The sequence below is a fragment of the Petromyzon marinus genome, chromosome 40 (genome assembly GCF_048934315.1).
Source record: "Petromyzon marinus isolate PM22_M1 ecotype Great Lakes invasive population chromosome 40, UKy_Petmar_22M1.pri1.0, whole genome shotgun sequence".
Classification (NCBI taxonomy): domain Eukaryota; kingdom Metazoa; phylum Chordata; class Hyperoartia; order Petromyzontiformes; family Petromyzontidae; genus Petromyzon; species Petromyzon marinus.
In genome coordinates this window covers 12373589-12399596 of record NC_133706.1, presented here as the reverse complement: position 1 = coordinate 12399596, position 26008 = coordinate 12373589, and the positions used below count along the sequence as shown (strand labels likewise).

The window sequence follows — 26008 nt, the reverse complement described above, 5'->3', positions numbered from 1 at the left end:
GAAGTTGCGATAGATGAGAGTGGTGTACACGACGTTTCTGGAATTGAGCAAAGGTTAACGTTACAAGAGCTTGGCGGTAGAGAGATGATGGGAGAGGTTTCCAATTATGGCTGTCGCCTGGCGATGCTCGTTGTAATTACCGGCAAAACGTCGTCCTCGAATTGTAAATGCTGCGGGTTTACTCTCCACCACACCGGTGTGCTGTAGTTACTAGTTGGCATGCGTGTTTACGTGACAAACCTTACTAATCGGCTACTTCGGGTGGTGGCGGGTTTAATGATACATTTATATTTTTGCGATCTCACCCACAAACCTCTATTATGGATAATATTGGTCGAAAGCCTACGGACGACGTGTTAAACTGAAGATTCCATCAGTCGCGCAGTGGGAGGGGAGAGGCAGAAATAGAATTGCGACCTGCAGTGTGGTGGGTGAGTGAGTGAATGAGTCAGTGGGTGTGTGGGTAAGTGATGGGTGAGTTGGCGAATTAGGGGGTTGGTGGGTGGGTGAGTGAGTCGGTGAACGAGTGAGTGGCAAGATGGATGGGTGGGTGTGTAAGGTGGGGTATGTTGTTGTTACTGGCAGTCGTAGTTGAACACAGTGTGGATGAGACAATCACCGTCCGGTAGAACCAACATGGGTGGCGACATCAACGAATGACGGTCACAGGAACGGTGACCATCGCAGTAGGAGCAATAGCAGAGTGATAAGGAGATGACTGATCACTGGTGAGTGAGTGGCTGCAAGTGCTGGATCATCGATCAATTTGGTGACCGAAGTCACCCCTTGACTTTTCACCCGGTTACACAAAATAAACTTTAACTTCAAGGATTTGAACCAGGTTCTCAAGTGTTCGAGCGGGGCTTGATGCTGCCAACCGGGTCACCAATAACTGCACAAACAAATACTTGCATCATGAACACTCTCTGATATACCAGCTTTGAGAATTAAATTAAAAAAATTCGGTTTTTACTATCATGTGACAAACAACTCTGAAGCAGGGCCACGTGGTTGTGCAACACCCCCAAGTGTGTGCATAAGAGGTCACGTGATGGGATCTCAGAAGTAGTTCTGCGATATCCCATTCCACGGGCCGTTCTCTGACACGGGGCGTGATGCACCGCGAGAGTCGCCGTGCGGATTCCCCACCCAGTGGCGCGACGACAGCCGGCAGCGCAATCGGAATAAAATGGTCTGAACAAAACAAAAAGAGGGAGAAAAATCTAATTAACAAAACCAGAATTCTCTACGTCTCTCGCACACATAACAACGTTTACACCGACTGTACTTTATTGTCAACATCATTATAACAATTCTCAAATTAAGACATAAAAAAACCCCCACGAAGAATATGAACAACCAAATTATACATCGTTTCCTTTTTTTGGTGAAGTGCAGCACGTCCCGTTGCAACCAGCGGGGCCCCTGGGGGTGCCACCACCACCACCAACGCCGTGCACCGCCACGCTCCACCACTCCCATTCCGTCTCTCGTTGTTGTTTAATCAATCGGAGCGCCGTCTAGAGCGGGCACAACCTTAACTGGGGCAGGTTTCACTTGGAAGCAGGATAAAAGATTCCACTTACGCAAATAATAATAAAAACACGCATCCACCTCGTTAACTGTGCCCTGAATGCATTTATAAATAATGTCAACTTGTAACGCCACCGCCACCGCACGATGTTCGCTTCCTCGCTCTCGTAGAGAGAGACGGGACGACTCGGAGGCGCCGGCAGGAGGAGGAACCACAGATGAGTGGGGAAGGTAGCAACAGTCAGGCGGTAAGGAGCTGGTGCTTACAACAATTGCAAGCTCTGAGGACCTCTATACATTGAAAGGTGTTATCGGCCAATGAATGAGTTTTTAATTGTTGAAATAAAATATTCCATGTCATGTCTTCATTTTGACTGGGGTTCAAAAAAGCCTAAATATCAAAGTTGTATTTTTATTCGTTTCAAAACAGGGTTGTATATATTACATATTTTGATTCGTTTCCGGGTTTGTACCACTATGTTCCTGAAGAAGCTCCCAGCGCGTGGTATAAAACGTCAGACATCGTGCCGAACGCCGCGCGGTACAAACCGTAAACATCGGAAAACCGCACCACACAACCGCGAATGCCTATACAGAGTTGTACGGTCGAATTAATTTAATCAATCAGTAAAAACATTTATTTATTTTTAATGAAAAGGCATGGACTCTTGTCTGACCCTTTGGCCAGCGGGCAGAGGTCTAAGTCCAGTCTGCCACACCCGTTTACTCCGTTCCGGATTTCCACACCATCCAATATCTTTTCAAAAGCTCACTCATGGTGGATGTGAAATTCGTGCCGGATCGGAGCAACACGGATTTGCATTCTGACACGCACGACCACCGACCGCCGAACTTCACTGATACGGAATGCGCCACTTGGCAGAAAGGGAAAGGGGGTGACTAGAGAGCGGGAAAAAGGCAAATACGACGTACCCCAAACAAATTGAAACGTTCCATAAACGTCCCGTACCGACAAAACGAGAATCCTAAAACTTGACTCCATTCCCAGATGGTCAACATGTGCAATTGGTATGACTGGTTCAAAGGGATAAAGAACGTAGTTGATGTATGGACAAGGCAAAGGTGCAGCCCTGCAATTCCTTGCTTACACCACTGCTGGACGGAAGGGCCTCCATTAGCGGGAGCTCTGGAGTCTCAAAAACCCTCGGTCATTGAAATCTTACGCACACGTAGTCGCGACGATCTGGAAAACCCATGGTTGTTCTAGCTGCCTCCGGAAACTTAAATCCGCAAGCCGACACTAATCGTCGGCGAGAGAGAATCGTCAGGGAGAGGAATCGATCATCATTATCATCACCATATCCGCGTAGTTCTGGCGCGCAGATTCCGCTAGCAAAATGTTCGTGCGCGCTCGCGAAGCCGTGCACGGCATCCCTCTGTGACCCCCCCCGCCTCCCATATAAAAAAAAAAACTCACTCCCGTGCACGCCCACGATGTGAGACGACGATGTGAGCGATCCGCCGATTATGCGAGATGAAGATGTAAAGAGCAGACGAGCGTAGTGGCCGCATCCTCCGCTCGTTAAAATACCCCAGGCGGCTTTGCTACCCCGCACCCCCCCCCCCCGTCCGCTCCCAAGAACTTGTGTTCACCCACACCTGGCCACGTCGACCTCTCTCCACTGGACAATCGTGCTGCTGTGCTGCCGACGTTGCATGCAGTTTAAGGAGTCGAGTCACATCTAGATGACACGGTGACATTGTGCACGCTTACGGTGTATGAAATTCCCTCGTTATTCACGAACTTGGCCATCTGTGATTTTGGCTATCCACGAATCGCACGACTACTGCATTGAGAGAGAAAGTGGTGAGAGAGGATGTGATGACAGAGAATGTGATGAGATAAAGTGATGATTGAGAAAACAATGCGATAAAGAGCTGAGAAAGACAGAGATAACTTCTCGAAGCTTCAGAAGCATCTGCAGACGTTGCACGTACGACATTCGTAGGCCAGTATCATTATCCGAGAAATGTTCTATTCACGAGCATCTCCGGAACTTATTCCTCGCGAATAGCGATGGAATAATGTACCCACTGACTTTACACGCAACAACGAATTTGATTGACCAGGACGCTGGCAGCTTGTGCGGCAGGCGTGTCGCGGTTTGGTTCCGGCTCGGCCGGGCCCATCGCCAGTGGGGAAATCGCCCGTACCGTGGGGGGCCCGGCGCTGGATCGGCACAGATGTGCCAGTGGAAAAGGGGATGAAGGGGACGCACAAAGAAGGGTTAGAAGAGGACGGACGCACGCACATCTGGCGAAACACCGACGTGTGACCCCGCAACACCAGGGTGGCGTCTCCGGGCGAGGTACAAGTTTGCACTGCGCTCATAAAAAGTCCTTGCGAGGGATATGCCTGGGCACGTCATGGAATGGACCAATGAATGCAGGAATTCCTCAGCGGTCTGCCTGTGCTGCCAAGAGTCTATAAATGTCTGTAACAGGAGTTGTATTTTTGTTACGCGTTTTTTTTCCCCGTTAAACTGTACCACGGACGTTTCAGCAGCCGAACTCACGGCGGGCGACGGGATGCTTTGCCCCGTAGAGATATGTACAAGCGTGTGCACACCTGAGCTCCTGTACCCCCGACACTTGGTGGGGCGTGCGACGCTTCCGAATTGCATCTGGCTCCCTGGTCGGGACACAGCTCCGAAAAATAAACAACTTAAGAAAGTCAACGGCTCTCGTATAATAAAAAAAACCAACACAGAGCCTCCCTTCAGACTCGACAAGCGTGCAAAATGCGGCTGTGCAGGATCTCTCCGCGGGAGGGCGCTCTCAGCTAGGGGAAGGGTCTTGTCGAGGACAGATTGTACCGCAATAGTTTCCGAGCAAAAAGTCGTTGGGCGAGCATAGATTCCCGTCTGTTCTGTTTGTCTCTGTCAGACTGAAGGGGTCAGGCCCGTGGGCTCCTCGGTGGAATCCCAGGAATTTTATAAAGGTGACAAATCCCAGGCCCCCTGGTGCTGACAGACCCCCCCCCCTGAAATGACTGCTCGCACTGTGAGCCTGTGTCACGCAAACCACGACAGCACGTGATCCCAAAGTCACTTGAACACGACTCGTACGATACAAAAATGGCTTTGGAATGAGGTTACTCACAACATTTGGGTTTGACCAAACCCCGCGTGCCCAACTTTCATCAAGTACCCAACGCTCCCACTCCCCCCGAAACGAGGCCTGAACCCTTCCAGGAGTGCAAATTCCACAAAAATGCGTGTTTTTGTTTAACCGGGAGAGTCACAACGACCACAACCGCCAAAGTTCAATTTACATTTAAAAATGCTTTTCGCGAACGGCGTTTTTCTTTCTCTCAACAACAACATTTTTTTTTCTTCTGCTCGCGCTCCCTGCATCAGGGCTTCGAATCGCATCGCCGGCACAACCGGTCCTCTGGCCGGCGCCCGGCGACTAAATGTTTCCGTCCTCCATCAGCTTGTTGAGGCCCTGGCATATTTTGGCGAGGTGCTGCTGGAAGGCCGGCTCGGTGCCGTAGAGCGCCGCCAGGAACTCGCCGTCCCCGAAGCTGCGAAAGACGTTGTCGACGCGTGCGTGCGACTTCTCCGTGAGGTGGTGGCCGATGAGGCGGTGCAGCATCTCGCGGCAATCTTCGAGCGTGCGCGCCAGGACGTCGCGGTCGAAGGTGAACTCCACCTCGTGGAAGCTGACGGCCGTGAGCGTCGCCTGGTTCAGCTTGCGCTTGAAGCGCTCCGCCGTCGCCAGCTCGTCCGTCGAGAACTGGCCGTTGCGTGCCAGCACGGCGAGCTTCACGGCCACCTTCACCAGGTCCTTGACGGCCTTCTGCGAGGCCTTGCGGTCGTGCGAGAAGGCCTTGCGCGCGCGGTACAGCTCGTCGAGCACGTCGCTCGCCGCGTCGTCGATGAGGAACCCCGCCACCGAGCGCGTCGCCATCTTGCCCAGCAGCTTCTTCTGGGCCTGCACGGCCAGGCTTTTGGAGCTGAAGCTCTCCATCTCCACTGCGCACACACGCACGCACGGTCACTCAACGTTAGCGATCGCGCCGGAAGCGACCGTGCGCGTGGCTCGTCACGAGGCGCGGTTGCTGCTCAGTGACGGAGCCACAGAATAGCCCGAGATGTTGGTTACCAGGGTGGCTGAGCCTATCACTCTCCGTGACACCCGCACACGCGTTATATTATTATTATGACGCTTGTTTACCAGGAAAGCCTCAATACGTTTTTGCAGTTGTAGGTGACAACTGCTACGCATTTCTCAACGATGTAATTTTAGAGTAATTTTTCACATTTGGCATAAATTAGAACCATGACGCCAGCACAAAATGGCCTACTCTTGCGAATAAAGTCAGGGATGGATCGTTAATGTCTACTTTGTAGCAGACAGCACCAGGGACGTACGGTTAGAGGAGGCAGGGGAGGCAGATCCTCACCTGTCATACTCTAATGAAAATAGGTTACGAAAAAAAAAAAAATAGAATAAATATTAAGATTTTTCTACTGATTAGTGTTATAAATGTCATGTCTGTACGATTCCAATCATTTTTATAGTCAAAATCGCCAAATTTGCGGAGCTCCGCTGCAAATACAGGAAGAGACGAGAGGTGAGGCAGCGACGAGCTCAGCCTCCCCTCTGATTGCGCAACCCCTCAGTAACTGGATGGAGCGCGGGCAATAAGCACGTGCCTGTTACTATCTCAGTATGTCACCAATGTAATGTTTATAGACCCCTTCATTTCATGTCCTCGCCTTCCATACTCCAGGTAACATTTCACGTATGTGTATAAAGATATTTAGACTCACTGGTTTCGTCATGAAACTGCAATGAAAAAGCACCAGGGGAGGCAGCTATCACATCTGCCTCACTGAGGGGGACGTGTCTAACACGCCCCCCTCAGTGTGGACACGCCCCCCTCAGTGAGGCCACGCCCCCCTCAGTGTGTGAATCTGGCTCTCACACGAGCCAGTGCCTCCCCAGCCACTGACCTCACCACACGTCACTGGACAGCACGTAGTCGTAGCATTGCTACGACGCATTTCTACGACTAATACACACGGCAGTATTAACCAGGGTGACTGACGGCTTCGAACCGCAGTGTCACTGCCCCTCGATTCAAAGACAAAGATCCTCCATGTAGCCTGAACAGATTGTTGTGGCAATTGCTATTAGCAAATAGCACCTATGATGGCCAGCACGGCACACAAGGGGGTTGGATGGCCAGCACCACGCCCGACCGCCTTTGTCTCCCTAGTGGCGATGTTTACATACTGCACCAGGTACTCATTTGAGGCCGAGTCGACCTAGGGGAGGCCCAGAATCGTTTCAGGTAATCATCACGGGGAGCTCCTCTGGTAGGCAAGATTGCGTTGGCTGGGGCATGTAGCCCGCATGCTCAGCCACCACATGCCCATGCACCTTCTATATGACTGAGTAGAGGGGGCTTAATAGGTCTCGCATGGGCTAGAGAAAAAATGGACTGATGTGCGAGTGTGTGGGCGAGTGTGTGAGTGGCACAGGCTAGAAAAAAGATGGACTGATGCAGTAAAGGAGGATGTGGGGCTGAGTGGGCTTGCCGATGACTGGTACCAGCAGTGTCAAGATCGGCCTCAATGGAGAAGGCTCGTGAAGGACGCTACTCGGCAGTTGGAGGCAGTCGTCCTCCAGCAGCAGCGGAGGGTCGAAGAGCAACGCTGACAACAAGCAGAGCGTCGGGCGGCTAAAACGCAGAAAGTTGGTACAGTAGGGAGCACAGGTCTGTGCATCTGCGAGTCATCTCAGTCAGGCAACCCATAGCACCCGAGTCTGTCGCGTGGCCTCCTGCCAGCGCGCCTTTGAGACTTCACGTGGCCTCAAAGTGCATTTAGCTTAAAACAAGTTCTGCGGTGACGTCAGTGCCACTTCGTGGCGAATGGTGACTGCTGCTGTTGTTGTTGGGGAATAGGGCATCATTAGGGCATCATCGCACTCAGCATAGATCGGCAGTGACAGTAAAGGTCGCGCGTCAAACCGCTCCACGCGACGGTGGCAATGACCCAAGGGACCGCACCGCCGATATTTATTTTCGCGATTTCCTTAATTGGTGTTAACGGTTGTCTTTTACATAACCATGGTGACAGCCGATGGACATTTGCTATCTCCAAGCTCTCGCTTGTTAAAGGTAAAGGTGCAAATCTGCAATTGCTGGCTAACGTCGCTGCTGAGAGTGTCTCCGGCGGTTACTTGGTCTACTCTTCCAGGCCGGCCAGACTTCTTGGAAGAGGTGGAGGTGCCCACACTTCACCCCGCCACACGTGAGCTGCCGATCGACAGACAATTAACTCATTCTCACTGCTGGATGGACAGAGACGGCGGGTGGGGGAGGTGGAGGGGTGACGAAGATAACCTGCACCGTTGTTTCGACTGCCGTGCCAGGATATGGAGTCGAACCGGCGACCTCTGGATTGCAAGTCCAGTCCACTGGTCACCATCACACAACAGTTGGCAGAGCCTCTCACCTGCTAAGCAATGCAACCATCTCAATGACTTGTCACCTGGTGAATAGCGATCCCCAGCGTGGTTCTAAAATTAATTATTTTGCTCAAACATAATTTCCCCACCAGATGTGGCGGTGTACGACTGATCCTCGCCACCTTGCGGGGGGGGGGGGGAGCGAGGAGGGTTGGTGGATTACAGAGATCTGTGAAACTACCAAATTCTGCTGGACTGCCAGGTGGTGGCCAGAAGGTGGCAGTCCAGCAGCTTAATTGGAATCGATCTCCGTGGATCTCGGTCAGCCACCGGCTGTTGTGTGTGCTGAGTTTTCTCCGGGTCTTCCAGTTTCCCCCCAACATGAAGCCAAACAGACTCACAAATAAACCTGGACTGTGGTACTCTCTGGACTGTGGAACTCTCTGGAATGTGGAAATCTGTGGAAGTCTCTAGACTTTGGAACTCTCTGGATGGTGGAAATCTGTTTATGTCTCTGGATTAAGGAACTCTCTGGACTGTGGAAGTCTGTGGAAGTATCTGGACTGTGGAACTCTCTCGAATGTGGAACTCTCTGGACTGCAGAACTCTCTGGACCTCTCTGGAATATGGAACTTTCTGGACTGTGGAACGAATCAACGGTGCAGCACAGAACGTCCCCCGCTGCCCCCCCCCCCGCAAGCCCCCCCCCCACTGCCGGCTGCTGCTACTACGAAGCCGCACGGCAGACGGCGCTGAGTGAAACGCGCCGCAGCTGCCGGAAGCGGTGGCGGTGTCCCGCCGGCACCGCTGGCTCGTTACGGGACGAGCTTCAATCAGCAGGCGGCGGCCGTGGCAGCGACTCGGCCTCCCTTTTGCCGAAACTAAACCGCGGCGCGAGCGCTGGGCGTCGGGCGTCGGGCGCGGATGAGGGGGCGCGCGAGTGGCATCATCGCACGGCAGCTGAGGTCCGATCCGGGGGAGGGGGGGTGGAGAAATCCAAAGAGAGAGGGGCGGCGCGAGCGACATGGCCGGGGTCACCCACAAGCGCCCCCTCTCTGCGGGGGGGGGGGGTGCACCAAGCCTCTAGGAGAGCAAAACCCAGTGGTCAAGTGCAAGGAGAATCACTCCAACCCCACCGCCACCCCCAATCCCAGTCCCATCACGTGCACCTCCTTGCCCCCGCGCAAGCCAAGGCAGGTCAGCGACATCGATGAACTCTGCAACGGGCCCTAAAAGCCACTGGAGACCAATTAATGGTGTCTGGACGTGTCCATTATACTCCTACCCGGCCCAATTAGGCGTACCTTGGGTGCACGGAAGCCCCTAATTAGGGGGGCGTGGCAGGAGGACCCTCCCTGCGCACAATGGCACGCTCCCAATCCCTGCTTCCCGTGCCCGCAGCAGGTGGGAGGGGCACCGTGGAAGGAGTAACGCGCCCCAGCCCTTCCCGTGGTGATGGTGGCGATGATGATATGGTGATCGGCAGGTGGGTTGAAGCTCCAGGGCGCCTAGCTAGCCGCGTAGCGGGCACACGTGCGCGTGTTATTATTTCTCCAATTATTTGTGTAATTTTGTAACCATTTGTGTCATTCGTTCCCCCCACCCCCCATATTCTGTTGCGGTATTGTTCGAGTTTGCACGCGCGACTATTACATTTATATTCCCATGTAACCTCCGCTGCTATTTATCTGCCTAGCCCAGCTTAGGGTGCCGGACACCAGGAAAAAAACAGCCTCGTTTATCTCGCCGGGCTCTTCCCTCCCCCCACTTACATTGCACGTCCATGCGAGTCTACTTGCCGTCTACACCCCCCCCCCTCGCCACCCCACACATGTGCTCATTAGCCACGCAGGCATTGACGTGGGTGCCTTAACGCTGCCCCGGCTGCTCTGTAAATGCACTCCAACACGCACGCACACACGGCATAAAGATCCCCCGCCGTAGAGCGCACAGAGACGGCCGCGAGCCATTGCTGTTATCGAGCACCCATTAACAGCTGGCACTGTCGCCTTAGGGAGCCGTGCGGTCAGTACTACGGCCGGCTGGCTGGCTGTTGTCTTACCATCATTACCGACGACGACGACGACGCATACCGCGCCAGATACTTATTTATGGCCGAGTTGACCTAGGCGAGGTCCCAAACCGGTTTGGATATCACTCGCCAGCGATGTTCGTTGGCAATAAGCGGGAATCGAACTTGGGTCAACTTTGCTCGTAGCGTGGTGCGCGAACCACCACACTACCGCTCCCCACATAAAAACACAGTCACACGTGCACAACAACAACCGCCGTTCGCAACCGAGTTGCAGCGACGTCACCACGACTCTTGAGCAAGGCGAGGCGCACTTTGCGGCACACGTACGCGCGCGCACACACACGCAAATTACCAACTTACACCGCTCCACGTGTCAAAAGAATTTACCACCTCAGCCGCAAAAACACCGCTACCCGTGAAATGCCACCTTCAGAAACTCGGCGTGTGGCACTAATTTCGCAAATGCAGCCTCTCTCATCGTCTCGAGCTTTTGGTGGATCGCAAGGAAGATTGCGAGGGGGGGGGGGCTCAGATGGTCAGGTCGGTGCATTAAATATTTATGTCGCATCTTCCTCCGCCGAGCGCTTTCCATGATGACTCCTTAATAAATGCCAGCAAAGCTTCAAACATTTTTTGAAGTTTAATTGCTTTTTTATTTTATAACTCTTCTTCAAACGCATTTAAAAAAAGTTAATTAAAACAAAATTAATAGGCTGAACAATGACGGAAAGGGCGCGGGGTCAGGGATATTTGGAGAAGGGAAGCTGAGGGGTGGGAGGGAGGGGGGTCTGTGCTATAGGTCGCCGATCAAAAGCTCAGGAAAAGTTAATTCCGCCCTTTAAAATACTTGATACATGCACGCACATACAGAGCAACGTTCAAGCTCTCGCTCTGAGACAGCCAGCTGAAGGCGTGGGGATGGCGGTGGGGGGGGGGGGTAATCTGGTTGTCGGTATTGGGGATCGGTTGGCAAAGGAAGGCGAGCGGATCTCCTGCCCCAAATGTAGTCGTGCGAATTAAGACGTTATCAGCGACGATGACAATTATTTTACCCAGCGGAGCCTCGCCAAGTCTCGGGACTCTCTTTGCGGGAGGGTATCCGCCGCATTGGGGAGTTCGGCCGATTCCACTTGTTTGCATGTTACGTTTGAACTTCTTTCGCACTGTACGTGGCCAACCGTGTTAATCGGTGTGGATTTGCGTGGGAGGAAACACGAGCGCCGGCAAAAAATCCACCACAATGTGTAGGCTGGTATGACACACAAACCTTCACACAGACAGATTTGATCCGGAGAACTCAACCCAGAGCAGCAGATGGATCAAATCCATCTGCGGACCGTATCCATTCATGTGCTGCCATCTGCTGGCACCTTGCAGCCTGAGCCAATAACGTGACTTCCACATTCCCATGACTCTGGCAAGCCTCTTCACGGGACCCTAACATGGTTGACGGGGTTTAATTTCAGTCGGGTGGGTCAGCGACTGGTAAAAAAAAACTGTCCGTATCCGGCACACCACATTCAGTATATCTCTCACCAAGCAAGAACAGAAGTATGACAATAGCAAAGAGTCATATGTAGAACCTCCTCAAATTCTGTCGTAAGTCTGCAGAAGGTTCGCACAAGCCGGGGCGCCGACGCTCTGCGATGATCACGCCGACTCATCGCAGGTTTTTCACGTACTTCCTAATTTAGGCCTAGTTCTCTCCCCGCTCATCTATAGTCATAATATTATTAATGATCTAATTTTTATATCGCGGCATTCGTCAAAATTACGGCATTCCAGAACTGGCACTGTTAAAAATTGCCCGAGCTCTGTGGTCCTATATTGGGACGTTTGTCCAACTCCAAGTCTCTCGACTAACAACAACAGTTTAGCAGTGGTCCGGATAAACATTCTGTGAGAAATTAAGTCTCCGAGCGAAATGTCAGCTGCTCCTTCGGAATGGACACTACAGCGCACGGTCGATACTTCCATCCACTCCAGTCAAGTGGGATGGGAGTCACGGAGGGAGGGAGAGAGCCATCGGCATGGTGACCTCACCAGGAATTCTCACAGAATCTAGCCGAGTAAACGAGTGGACCTCGTTGTGCGGCACGCACCGCCGCCGCTGGTCTGTCGGAAATATCAATCCCGTCATATTGGGGAGCGCAGAGGGGGGAACAGGAATACACTCAGTGTGCCACGATAATAGCGCTGTGTAGTGCATGCGTGCGTGGGAATACGGCACCTGCAATGAGTGGTGCGGTGGTTGCCGGCAGGCTCAGGCGTACGATCCTGGCAACCTGGGTTCGATTCCCGTCACACGCAACTTTACAACGTGGCTTGAAATACTTCCATGGTGAGAGCCTAATGACCAATTGCTAGGGGTATAACGATCATCGCCACTGGCATGATGCTATGAGTTGTCACGATTCAACCTCGGCAATTGAATCCGTTTGTTTTAGTGCTGCCGTGAATGTAGCGGCTGCTAGTGGCTTCCGGAGGGCTTACATGAACTTATTACATACAACGGATATCCACAAGAAAACATTGATTCTGGCGCGCCTATCAAATCGATATTAATCAACGAATCCTTACACCATCACGAAATGCTGCCATGCCCGCATTGGTACCAGCGATATCAGAACCTGCCCCTGGCCTCTCCTAGGTCGACTCAGCCTTAAATGACTACCTGACAATTTGTATTTTCCATAAGAGGTTTGTTTGGGTTAGATCGCGTATATATAAATGTGTCTTTAAACCCACCACCACCCGACACAGACAATTATTAAGGTCTGTCATGTAAACAGAACGTGCCAATTCGTTACAAGTACAGCAAACCGGTGTGTTGGAGAGCAAATCCACAACATTTACAATCTGAGTACAGGTTTAACGACACACTTATATTTACGCAATCAACCCCAAAAAACCTGTACTATGGATGATATTGGTCACGAAAGCCTACTACGTGTTAATTTGTATTTTATTGATATTCACAGAGAAAATACATTGAATGTTTTCTTTTGTTTGCATTAATTTTAGGCACCCTGTTGCTGCTCCGTGCGATCCCAATATTTTGCGGTGTTTTTTTTTATTTTGGACCACGACGCCACCACACATTGGCCTGCTCGTTTTGAATGACGTCGGGAAATCTTTACCACGCAGCAGGCGGCGATGTTATTTTATGATTAACAATTAATACACCCGCAGTATATAATCAGGGCGGCCTGCCAGATTCCAACCACGGACCTCTGCACCTTCGCCCCCCCCCCATTCCACCCCCACCACACACACCTTGGAAGTTTCTAGATCCGCCACTGACCTGGCCTGGGGTTGTAAACATCTGCACTTGGGAGACGACAACGGTCAAACGTGGGGGGTTGCTGGCCGCACCGACGTCTCATGCGCCACGCCGGCCGGCCTGCGCTTAATAGATGCTCGCAAACAGGTTTGCTGCGAGTCGATGGGGATAAATAGATTATTATGTACGGGTTTTTTGTGGCTGTTGTAAATAACCACGCAATTTCACGATTCACTCAGCCATCCCATGGCTACTCCACGGCTCTTTGTGCCAGGTCACCGATCCGTGAGGGCTCTCTGTTTTTCACGTAACCAATTATTCCCCCCACCAATTATATTCACAAATGTATTTGTCCCCCCCGAACGGCGTCGTGACGTCGCGAGACGAAGAGAGAGCTCTCCCGTCACCGGCCCTCGCCGCCCGCGAGAAGAGAAAGCAGCGCGCAGGCGCGTCGAGAGACCCGTGATAAACGGCCGGCCCACGAGACGATGACATCATTACGGTTCAACTCTACCCTGGCGTGCGACAGTGCCAATGGTCGATGGCGTGCTGCTGGCCACGACGAGGCGGCCTTCAGGAGAGAGCTCGTGGAGTTTTGCCGCCCCTCCCCGACGTTGAAGGGAGCAAAGACGGCCGTGGTTGACTACGTGGTCCGTAGGCACCATGGTCGTGACATCCGATGTCACCCGTTATGGGCCTCTTATCCATGTGAGGGGGGCGGCCCCCCTCCCCCTTTTTAATGCCATGTGAGGCCAACGCCGAATTTGGCCCGGCGGGCGGGCGGGTGGCCGCGCTCGTCCACTTGTTGCAGAGGTTTGCGGTTGGAATCTGGCAGGCTGCCCCATTTTATTCACTGCGGGTGTATTTATTGGTAATCATAAAATTACTACGTGCCGCCTGCTTTGTGGTAAAGATTCCCCGACGTCATTCAAAACGAGCCGGTTAATGTGTGCTGGCGTAACAATGCAAATTCCTAAAATTACACCGCAAATTACTCAACTGGGATCGCACGTGGAAGCATCGCTCCCAACTGGGGAACAATAGCCACCTGTGAAATGTGATAACAGTGCGATAAATGAATGGCACAAATACCAAATGTACAAAGTAAAAAAAAATTCAGTGAAAACCAAGATCAATGTTTTGGGTTTTTCATTCAGCCATTGGAGATGGCGCTGAGACCATCAACTCACGACACTTGAGAACTCGGTTTAATCACATCTCAGTCGGTGTGAGTCTATTAATCTCTATGTGAGTCTATGGCTCTCTACGAGTCTTTGGCATCTCTATATGAGTGTAGGGGATCTCTATGCGAGTCTATGGGAGTCTATGGGATCTCGATCTCTATGTGAGTCTATGGGTCTCTATTTGAGTTACAGGTGACCAGGCAGAAAACATCAACTTATTACACTTGAGAACCTAGTTTAATCCCAGACAGTGGAAACCATAATTCAAACGCAGGATCTCAGCGGTGCCAGCTCACCATCTCTAACACAGCATTAGCTCCGCGAGCCACCAGGCCACTTCAAGGCTGTGTTTTTAAATGAGGATACGAAACAGGGGTCTTAGGGGCACAGCAAGATTCAGCTGCTGGTAAATAGTATGAACAGGCAGGGAGCTGGAGAGAGAGAGAGACACACACACATATACCAAACAGAACTGGCGCTGCCCTGATTTTGCAGTGACCCCTCCGAGCCAGAGAGTTAATGAGCAGGGGATAATAACAGTTCCTGACAGAGCGAGCGACTCGTGAGTGTGCAAACACGTGGAGGGAACACGACCACCTTCACAAACCTCAGGGGTCAAACCTCACAGATCAAACCTCCGCGTCAACAGCAGCAGGAGGCGAGTGTGTGTCGGTGAATTCTTGTTGTGCATTTTAGTTTTTTTTGTCGTCTCGCATGCTTGGGATTTCTTTTCCTGTTCTTGAATTGCCCTTCGGATACCCTCTGAGGGTTATTTTCCATCGAGAAATGTTGACTCAAGAATCTGATAAAGTTCGCGAAAGGCATGTAAACATTTCAGCTTCAAAAAAACATCATATCTCTCCCCGCAGGAAAGAAAATATTTATATATTTATATTTGCATCTGCCAACAAAGCCTTGGTAAGTTTCGAGGCATTTTTTCTTCAAGCCAGGACCCATATTGGCACGTTTTCTAAATCGTTGTTTGATTTCAAAAAAAAAATGTTTGGTCACCCCGGATAAAATTTTCGTCTAATCCAGCGATGGCTAAACCACAGCTCAGTATCATTTTACTTATTTATCCAGGATAGCCACACTGAGTCGTGGGACTCTTTTTCAGGAGGTTCCTGCATTGGCTTTTTATCTTCAAGATGTTTTCTGCCAAGTAATGCTGAGCGTGTTTATACGTGCTGGAGGAAACCGGAGCACCCGAAAAAAAACCCACGCGCGAGGGGAGGGGGGGGCAACACTCCATCCCCGTACAGACAGAAAGAGAGGCAATTAGTCCACTTGCTGGACCGCCTTCTCCTGGCGAGCCAGGGTACGGCAACCTCTTCGACACCCACGGGAAAGGAGCTTCAGAACGTTTGTGTGATCCAGCAATCCTGGCTGCTACTTCCACATTGTTGGATTACAGGCCACGTGCATAGCCACCACCGCGCGGCACAATAGGGCCACAGCTGCTCTTTAATACTTTTAAAACGAACAGAAACCAAAAATGCCCGAGGCACTCGCCTCTGGCAGCAGAGCCAGGACTTGAGTACTCCCGGGGCGCTCCCGCAGATTTGTGAATTAAAAACTCTGCAGCCAACCAGCGCGAGCGAACTGGTCAGCATGACCACTCCAAATGACCGCTCCAACCTGAACTGTCCCACGCGACCGTGGCTGTGGGCCAGATGAAGATTTTGGTGCGCGGTGCTCCTAAGGCCACCCCTGTTCTACACCGTGCCATCAAAGCTTTGCGTTTTACGAGGCTGGCACCCTCACGAATGCACCTCCGCCTGGCGCTGTGGGGGAGGGTTCAGGTTGAATGCTCGTTTGCACGCAGATCCGGACGGGGAGGGAGAGGCCAGGGTGAGGCCAGGTCTTGAGTTAGCCGGACACGTCGCATTCCCACCGGCCCAAGCCGTTAATTTTGTGAACGAAATTGGCGTTTGAAATATTCGTCGATGAAGTTTATTTTATTTTTTCATGACGACGATGACGGCCGCCCCACAAAGGCGAAAGCGTGACTCACAATGGCGAGACAACATTTTACGAGTCTGAATAAAGACACGGTATCGTATTTCTGTTAACATTATTAGCGACTGCAGTGCCCCGAGGAAGACTAAACATGGTAAATGACTATATACAGTGTTTTTCATTTTATTTACAGACTTTACTGATTGGCTGACCTGATAAAATGGGGGGGGGGGGGGGGGTGAGGTGAAAGTTGCGCACCCCTCACACCAACGTTCAATAACCAACAGTAGGCTAAAAGTTTGACTCCTTTTGTCAACTAGACTAAGAGGGCGTGATTAGAAACAAAAAAACACAGACCCCGACTTAAGTAAAACTCCGAAGGTTGTTGCCGTCTGGACTATGAGCACGACTAAAACCTGCCGGGCCGCAAAAAAAGTCCCCGCTCGTAGGGGTGACCGCTGCCACCAGGCGAACGCGCCGCCCCCCCTCCCCCCCAAAACCTTGCGCCACTCCCTCCATTAACCCCCCGGGCCTAGTGCCGCATTAACGCGAGCCGGCCGCTGGCTCAAACCGCCCGCGGACTGTGCATTCACGGCCGCTTAATAATTTATCACGCTGGGTCGGTGGCAGGGAACGGTTCCAAAAGTGCGGGGCGCGCTCGGAGCAGAGGGGTTCAAGACGCTCGCAGTTTACCTCCCGCGTTCCACCAAATTAAACGACTTACATTTAGTTTGTTTAGTTTTTGTACAGCCATTCTTCCTCTCTCGCCCTCTCTTCCCCGCCCTCCCCTCTCTTTGTCTGGCTCTACCATCAGCTCTCATCTCGTGCCCGGTCCACCCACGTCCCCTTCCGCTTGCGTTAACGCTGTGTCCTCACGTCAGGCCTATCGCTCCGCTCTTTGCGCAGAAGAAACTGTATGCCTTGTGTCCCGCTAATGCTCGCTCGCTCGCTCTATTATTTTTCATGCCCGCTGCTGGATTAAGGCATCTCCCCCTTCACTGCCACGTCCTTCATCCAGTAGCGGCCATCATCGGTGCAGACATCGCTCGCCACTGATGTTAGCCGTAGACACGGCAAAGATGAAATCGAACTCGGGTGACCAGGTTTATATTAGTTCTGTAAAAATAGAACTAATATACACAACATGTTTACAGGACTTGTTTGAAAAGACCTTGTGTTTCTCACACCACAGTGCAATTCAAAGGAAAAAAGTTGAGTCTTTTCACTAAATTCACCTTGAAAATTATAGTCGTAATTTCTTTGTCTTTTCTCCTAACATCATTCCAATTGTGCTAATTGGCATGAAGTGTCCGTTTGGAACTCTGGCGCGGCAGTGCGTTGTCCCGTGGCAGCGAACGGCTCGCAAAAGGAGACATCACAGAACTACTTCTGAGGAGCCCTTCAAGTGACCTCGAGTGCACGCTCGGAGCGCTACACCTTCTCACACTCGCTACTGCGGAGATGTTCATCACAGTGGAAGCCGCACCGCACATGTGAATCCTCCGCTGAAATTGTTTTTAGGGGGTTGTTTTGTGCTGTTGGTGGCCGGGCTGAGATCATGAGGTCGCTGTGCTTGAAATTAGAATCAGAAAATGTATTTATACTAGAGGAATCTGATGAGCTATAAAGCGGTTCAGATTCGAACCTCGGATCTCGGCAACATCTCCAACCACTGAGCCCCCTACGGCGAATTCCCCGAGTCGTCAAATTCTTCGACCACATTTTTGTGGGCTCCCAACAAAAAAGGAATCAAACGATTGATCGATTGTGCTTTAAAAATGACAGCACTTGTGCTGGACGGCCGGCCATATGCACCCCGGTTGATGTTGTAGTGTGGTCAGCCAGACGACGGCTCTCTCTCACGAACTCCCTCGTTCCTCGCACAAGTTTCGAATTCCCAAGTTTATATTGTGTAACCAGGGTGAGAGCTCAAATAGACCAGGGTGAGAGCTCAAAGAGACCCGGACAGGTCTCGTTTTGCACGAGTGACCTGGGTCATCAAACTGACAAAAAGCAAAACGGAGAAAATACACCGATGAAGCCAATGGAAATCAGTGCAAAAATGTTGGTCTATGGTGCAATGTAAGTCTATGGACAATGCTTGTATATGGGGAAATGTAAATCTAAGGGTAATCTTAGTCTATGGGAAATGTAAATCTCAGGTGACTATTGCACTAATATGTACAGCGACGAGGATACACGACTCAGAAGCAATTGCAAGTGAAGTCATGAAGAATCAACGACTTCTCATGCGATTCTGCACGGACCGCGAGCGCGTCAAGATAAATCACGGCTAAGTTGAGGGCAACGAGTACGGTGGGGGGGGGGGTCGCCATGCACCCCGACCCACCCTGCGCTGTCCCAGAAAATAAATGAAATCAGCCGTTTGCACACGCGGCTTCCCAACGCCAGCGAGGCCGTCAATAATCAGTCAACGCTTCCGCCAAGGGGCGGCCGAAAGTGCCTCGGCTCACACGGCCACCGCTGGGCCTCGCAAAACACTGGGCTCGCCGGGAGCACCGCACACGCATTGTTATAATGGGCAGATAATGAGCGAAGGGGAGCGGTGGCAAAAGCGGTTAGCGCACTGCACTGGGTAGCCGGCGACTCGAGTTCGATGCCAGACCACGGATAGCATCAGTGGCGAGTGATACGATATCTAAACTGGTCCTTTCTTCTCCACTTCATTAACCGCCACTGACCAGCATGGTGAAGTATGGTCAAACGACCCTTGTGATTTGACATGGTTTGTAGAAGCCTTTGTCCCCATGGACATAAGCACCAACCATTGGATTCAAGCAACTGCTGCATTGGAACGTTTGGCCAATTCTTCACTGAGAATGTGAAATGTAGAGGTCATTATCATCTGTCATGATCCATCCACTGGTGAATGAAAGCCTCCCCAAGCCATCGACCATCCCTCACTGTCCCGCTACGCAACAATCCGTCGAGCACCTGCACACGAGCCGATTTCACCCCTCTGTCTCCGCGGTGGACGCACTATCAGGCACAACCTCACGTTTGGCTACCACTGTCGTTAGTTTATACCACCAGCCACACACACACACAACTCATAGCAGTAGATGTGGGTACCTGATGCACACATGGAAAATAAAATAAAAACTATCCAGTGTGCGACTGTGGTCATCCAGAACAGACCGTACAACGTATAATGATGCAATGCCCGATCCACAAATACAAAGGAAACATCACGGCGATACCACTCCACTACTCCTGATGCGGTTATCTGGGCTTGACCGCCTGAATGTGTAATTGTAGTTGTTGCTCTGCATCGACATCAGCCGTAGGGCAAGAAGAAGACCACCAGCCATAATCCCTTCGAGCAACGTGCCCTGCCCAAGCCCACTGACTCTCCTTAACAATCAATACGATGTCTCTAACAGGGCTATATTTCCCTGATCCATGTGTTCCTCTTGCTGTCACAGTGCAATTCCAAGCATGCACCTCTCCATTCATACAGTTGCACACCTTTTAGCATTTGACCTTAGTTATCAACGACCCACGTCGATAATTTATATTCCGGGAGCGGGTTACATTCTCTCTCTAAAACACTCCTTGAACGTACCTTTGAGGTCCCAGCACAAGGCAAACATTTCACATGTTTTGTGTGCCCATAGGGAATTTGATAATGCGGTGCCATCAGTAGCATCACAGCCCACCTACGGGCACTGGCAATATCTATCTATATATAAATCATCTGTAGAGATGGTGATGGCTGGTTGAGGGGTGAGAGCACTACGCCAGCACCGCTCAGAACTTATGTTCAAATCCAGGATTCAGCTGAGTCCCATCAAGGGCAACCCTACCAACGGTGACAATATCTAAACCAGCCTCCTCTCATTCACTCATCCATGCTGATTAGCGTGGTGAAGTATGGTCAAATAACCCCGACTAACTTTGACGTGGGGAGGCCTTATCCAGCAGTTGATTATCAAAGGGCTGCAATTTTTTTTTATCTTAATACTATTAATATTCTCAATCTTTTAGTTGTGACCCAATCTCAACAGGCTGCACAAATGCAGATGGGGAATGTGCATTGAAAAAGTTTGGTGGGTCACTGCACAAACGTTGTGAAACTCCCTTGCGATGATGACGTGCCATCCCCTGGCTCACCGGGAAAAGGCAGTACAGCAAATGTGCATTTCATGTTCCATCTTTATGATATAGAATGTTGGCAACCTCTGGCACATGTGGGATTTTTTACGAGCGCCCCCGTTATCCGTCCACATGTATAAACACGAATTGGCCAAAACCACCTTCATATATAGAGGAACTCAGAGCTTGGGGGTGGGGGAAATTTGGCGCCAGCTCACCACGTGGCTGCTGCGAGGAGAATACCGTGCAGGTAGCGTGTTGCAAGTTGACATTGTCATTGTCATATATTTGAAAAGGAAATTTGTGAATGTGTGTTCAAAATGTTTAGCATACTTCCCGACATGCAACAAACAAATAGACTTTTGTATTTTGGGGGGAGGTGGGGGGCGCAATAATGGATATTTTGCACGGCAAGAGAGCTGTGACGTCACATCTGTGATGTTACCCGCATGTGGCAGCGTCACGCAGTGTGCCTGCTGACGTCACGCACCCCCCCCCACCCGCCGCGTAGGCCGTGTCTTAATCCAAGACAAGAATCCAAGTCTCGGGCGAAGCTGGGTAGTAAAGCTAGTCTTAATAGATGTCTGCACAGCTTTGGCAATTGTTAGTAGCGCCGTCTCCTCAGCTCGTCTGTTGGTTCCTGCTCGTGCCTCCGAGTCGTCGTCTTTCGAAGAGAGTGAGCGAACACCGTGCGGTGGCGGCAGAGCGTTACAAGTTGAAATTATTGAGAGTCATCGGGCAGAAGATTTTACACTTTGAGGTCGGACTTAAAAACAACAACAATAATAATGCCCTTATGCCAGGAAAGCCTCGCAGTGTCTCAAGACTCTCAGTAGCGCCCTGCACTGGCAGCACGACCCTTGAACTGTGGAGCGAGCTGCGAAGACCAGTCGGGCAGCTTCCCTATTTAACCATTTCTAAAGTGCGATTGAAAACAATTGAAAACAATCTCAGTTCATGCTGTAGAAGTCACGCTGTTATGCATTACATGTTATCACTTTGCTTTCGCAGCTTAAGTAATTTTCTTCCAGCGTTTTCATCCTAATTATGTTCCCTGAACTAAGCTCGTATTCTTATGGAATATAAATGTACCTATTTATTTCCCTACGAAGCGCTTCGTTTCCATCAAGGGCACCATGGAAAATAAAGATGGATCGACCGATGTTTGGTCAATGCTGCTTTACGACAAACGATGTCGTTGTATTTGCTCGAACGACAATTAATTAACGAAAGTCGCATTGCACATTAACAGGTACGCGATTCATCAGCTGTTAATATCGTTACCGATCATTCATCGCAGACCTCACCGTGGTCTCCTGTTAATCATCCGATCGTCACGCTCCTTTGAACGTGTGAGCACTGACAAACAACACCCCGCGCGAAGAGAGATGAAAATAATGATTATGGGGGGGAAATTAATTTGGACTTAATAAATATGCCAATTATTTACACAGCAAAAACTAACAGAGTCCTAAGACTTTCTGAAGGAGGGTCCTGTGTTGAGATGTTTGGCGAATTCGTTTATAATGGGGATTCCTTTCATCTTCGGTGTCCTATGTTATTGACAAATGTGTTTTTTTATTTTATAATAATAGGGGTTTTCCACTTTTTTCTGGCAACAAAACTGAATCCTTTTTTACAAGGATTCATGTCTGCATTAACCACAATACTTTCAGTCAAAATGCAAACAAAAACACACTCTGATAATATATGCATTGTCCTTGAAACTGATTGGTCCACATTTTTTTATGTTCCTTGTGCTTGTGCAGCACTGCCAACGTCAGTATCACCAAATAATTGCTTTATGAATGTTTGGAAACCGGAGCATCATCCTCCCTCATCAGGGAGGATGATGCTCAAAGCTGTACACCAATGGATGTCAAGGCCAGTTCCATTAGAGTCACATGACCAGGGAGGGGTCCGCAGTATGGATGTCGTTGAAACCTGGGGTGGAAATTTCAGCCGAAGGGAAGAGCCTTCACGGAAGGAGAAACCACCCATTGGACGATCGATCAGTGGCCAAAACAAACACCGAGCTCGTTCGCAGGAAAGACGCGATTTAGATTGGGTAAGTTTGGCGACACAGCGCCTCGTTCTCAAAACTTTCCAACTAGACCGATTTACGCACGGCGCTATGACTGCTACAGATGCCAGGTGGCTCAGCAGTAGAGCAAGCGACCCGCATTAGGGAAGGTCACGAGTTCATGGGAGGCGGGGAGGGGGGTGGCGGGTGCGGATTGACTCGGACCATCATTTTTTCCGGGGCTAATAAAATAGATACCACTTTTGTGGGGAAGTAAACAGTTGGTTGTACTACAGATAAACTGACACCCGCCATTTGGATGTTGAATATACATCACTGGCTTACGGTGGTAAACCGAATGTGAGCACTGCCTCAATCGCTCATCCGAGTAGGAAGTCACTCGTTGAGACTTCTCACTGTGAGAGAACACTCTACGGTTCCTCCGGTTTTTCCCTCCACATTTAAAATAAACATCACGCGTTTTTAGGGTATTTGTCTCCGATATATGTCCACGTGATAAGCCTCTTCTTCGAGCTATTTGAGGCCACGTCACTTCTGAAAAAGAGCTATATAGCTCAGTGGGCCTTACTTGGAAAAATAAAACTAGGTTTTAGTTTAACGTGAACCAGCGGTGTTACACCATCTGTCTATGGATTTGACTGCGCTGTTATTTTCGAGCATGCTGCATTGCCTGTCCTGTGAAAGTCCTTGACACCGTGTAAAACGCATTTGACACTGTATAAACGTCTACGGTGTACATTGTAGATTTTAAACGTGCGCATTAGTGGTATCGTTTACATGCTTGTACATGTGTCGCACGATGCTAGTGGACGCCCTTGCAAACAACAGGACGTTTGCATATCGAGGGAATCTCCAGGCGAAAGATTTAAAAACATTTTTTAATAAAAACCGGCTCGCACAGACCCACTCTCCACGTCGGCGGCGAGCGGATTGGTTCGCTAAATTAAGTCGCGACGCAAAGTCGCCGTGACCAGGAAAAAAAAGACGGAAAATTAATCGCTATAGAAACTATCAAACAGGAAACAACGAAATAAAAAATCCCCAGCGCTGCTGGCTATGGACTAATGATGCTGGTTGTAATTACTGGGGAAATGTCGCACTCAGATTGTAAATGTTGTGGATTTACTCTTAAACACACCGATGTGCTGTACAATTAACGAATTGGCACGTTCTGTTTACGTAACAAACCCTACGAATTGGCTGTCGGGTGGTGGCGGGTTGATCGACACATTTATATTTACGCGATCTAACCCAGAAAACCTGTATTATGGCTTCTGTTTTTATCAACGGGTTTTACAATGTCCTGTAAATTCAGCACCATTATTTTTTTTAAACTGTATTCGTGTTTTTTTCTCTCCTGATGACGATCGTTTGTGTTGTGATCGAAACGTCGTAGTTTTTTTGTAATTTTCTTTCTTTTATCCGCCCAACACCAAGGGCCTCTTTGGTCACAGCCATTGTTATCTTGTGCAAAGGAGCCATCGCCGGTGCCACAAGTAGAACAATTAATTTGCTCGGCAGGAGTCTGGCTTTGGCTTTGAGCTTGTAAATAAATAAATAGCAATGCAGCTAACAGTGAGCTTCACTAAAGTATGATCTCTCAAAACAATAAAAAACCGGAATGTTATTTTGCTGCACTTACATAACTCAAAATACATACGTAGGAACAAAACACAAATAGCTGTGGTAGCCCAGTGTAAAATTCCATCTCAAACACCGACCGTCAAGGATCAAGCTTATACAACATATACAATGGACTTGTTCGTAGGCAATTAATTTCTTTCAACTGTAAAACGTTTAACATAGTAAATTATGTGTGTCCTTCACTGTGCAGCAGCCAACTGATTGAGCGCTTATGTTCACGTTGGGGTTTGGGATAAGAATCGGGGGCTCGCAGGGATACACTGCCGTGGTGGGATGAGGGCCGCTGGGGTTTGACCTCCGGCCGTGGCAAATGAAACAGCGGGCCCGTATCTCAAATCCTCCCTCCTCTCACGCACCCAACGGTAGAAATGATTGATCGATCAGCAGGTCGCGTGTGGCGAGGATGAAGTCTAGAAGAGTCGGTCAAATACCCTTTGTAAAGGGGGCTCTAGTGGAGGCCTATTTTCCAGCAGTTGCTTGAGTGAATAATTGCAAGGCTGAAACTTTATCGTTACCCCCTTAGGGGCTCCTGTTCGGGACTCAATGGCAGGGATAGGATTAGTAATAGGATTGACGTTTGGGTTAATGTTGTGGTTTAGGGTTATAGACAATGGAACCTCCATCAAACGTTATTCAGGGAAAGCGGCCAGTGTGAACTCTACATGTCTGGATCCAATACAGGCCGAGGGCTTCGCCACGGCGTACGTACGGGTCGTGGGGGGCGTCATATGACCATACTTCACCACGCCGGTCACTGCAGCCCAGTTTAAATACATTACACGCCACTCACGTTAACCGTCGTGGCGGGTAATCAAACTCGGGTCGGCAAACCACCGCACTATCGCTTCGGGAATATGAACGCAAAAATTCCCACTGAACTGTTTTTAACTTGACCACTTGACATGCACACAGCAGCAGCGGTGACGATAACGACAATAAGCGCTCGATAAAGGCCAACGGACCGGTACTCTTCATTTCCGGACGGGCAGGGAGAGACACACGACCGCCGCCCTTTTCTCTAATCTGCACAAATGTGTCCTCGGCCTAAATGCGTTTCATTTCGGAGTGCGGTGGCGGCATGCGTTATCGGATGACGGAAGAGGAAGAAGAGGGTGTGTGGTGGGTACGGTGGGGAGATATGCGTGTCTTCTGCGTTGCTCGCTGCACTCCCGGTTGGCAAGACGAGGCACGCAAGGTGCGAGAGAAAGCAATTAGAGACGAGAAATCAACGCACATTAAAGAGACTACAACATCATCATAGCCACCATCATCGGCGACAGCGGCGGGAGCAGCAATCAACTCTCAGTCTCTCCACGCAGCTAAAAATAGCGCGCTAACTAACGCGCTGGAGTTTAATCGCCGTTATGTTGGTGGCTGTTGCCGTTTCAATGAATCATTTTGATCTTGATGGGGTTTATTTTTTTACTGTCGATGTTGTCTGTGTTGCCTGCACCAAAAACATAGGGGAAAGCCAAGGCCATCTCTTGGACCCATCTTGCCACGTCATTGCCTGCGGTTATTTCTAAAAAACCGTACAGTTCCACTCTGATTTTTTAGAGTCCTCTTCGTTCAAGGGCATCCCAAAGAGCTTGACAGTAAAATAAATGCATAAAAAACCCACCAGATATTCAACACAGCTCTAAAATATCGAACTGAAACACATTTACCATTTTATTTAAAATATTACATCTTTATCAAATGCTTTATTATGAAGGGGACAGCCGGTGGCGTAGCGGTGAGCAAGTGCGGCTCCCACTATGAACCTG

The 26008-nt window shown here is 50.2% G+C and overlaps 1 protein-coding gene across 2 annotated transcripts in view; it reads right to left on the bottom strand.

The window, feature by feature from the left end:
* Window positions 1-1268: 1268 nt before the first annotated feature.
* LOC116950822 (tumor necrosis factor alpha-induced protein 8-like protein 1) overlaps window positions 1269-26008 on the bottom strand; it is an 82570-nt gene continuing 57830 nt past the window's right edge. For both annotated transcript variants that reach the window (XM_032968910.2, XM_032968909.2), the window contains exon 2: window positions 1269-5531. In XM_032968910.2, coding sequence (XP_032824801.1) covers window positions 4966-5531 — 566 coding nt within the window. In that variant the 3' untranslated portion in view covers window positions 1269-4965. The remainder of the gene's footprint in view (window positions 5532-26008) is intronic.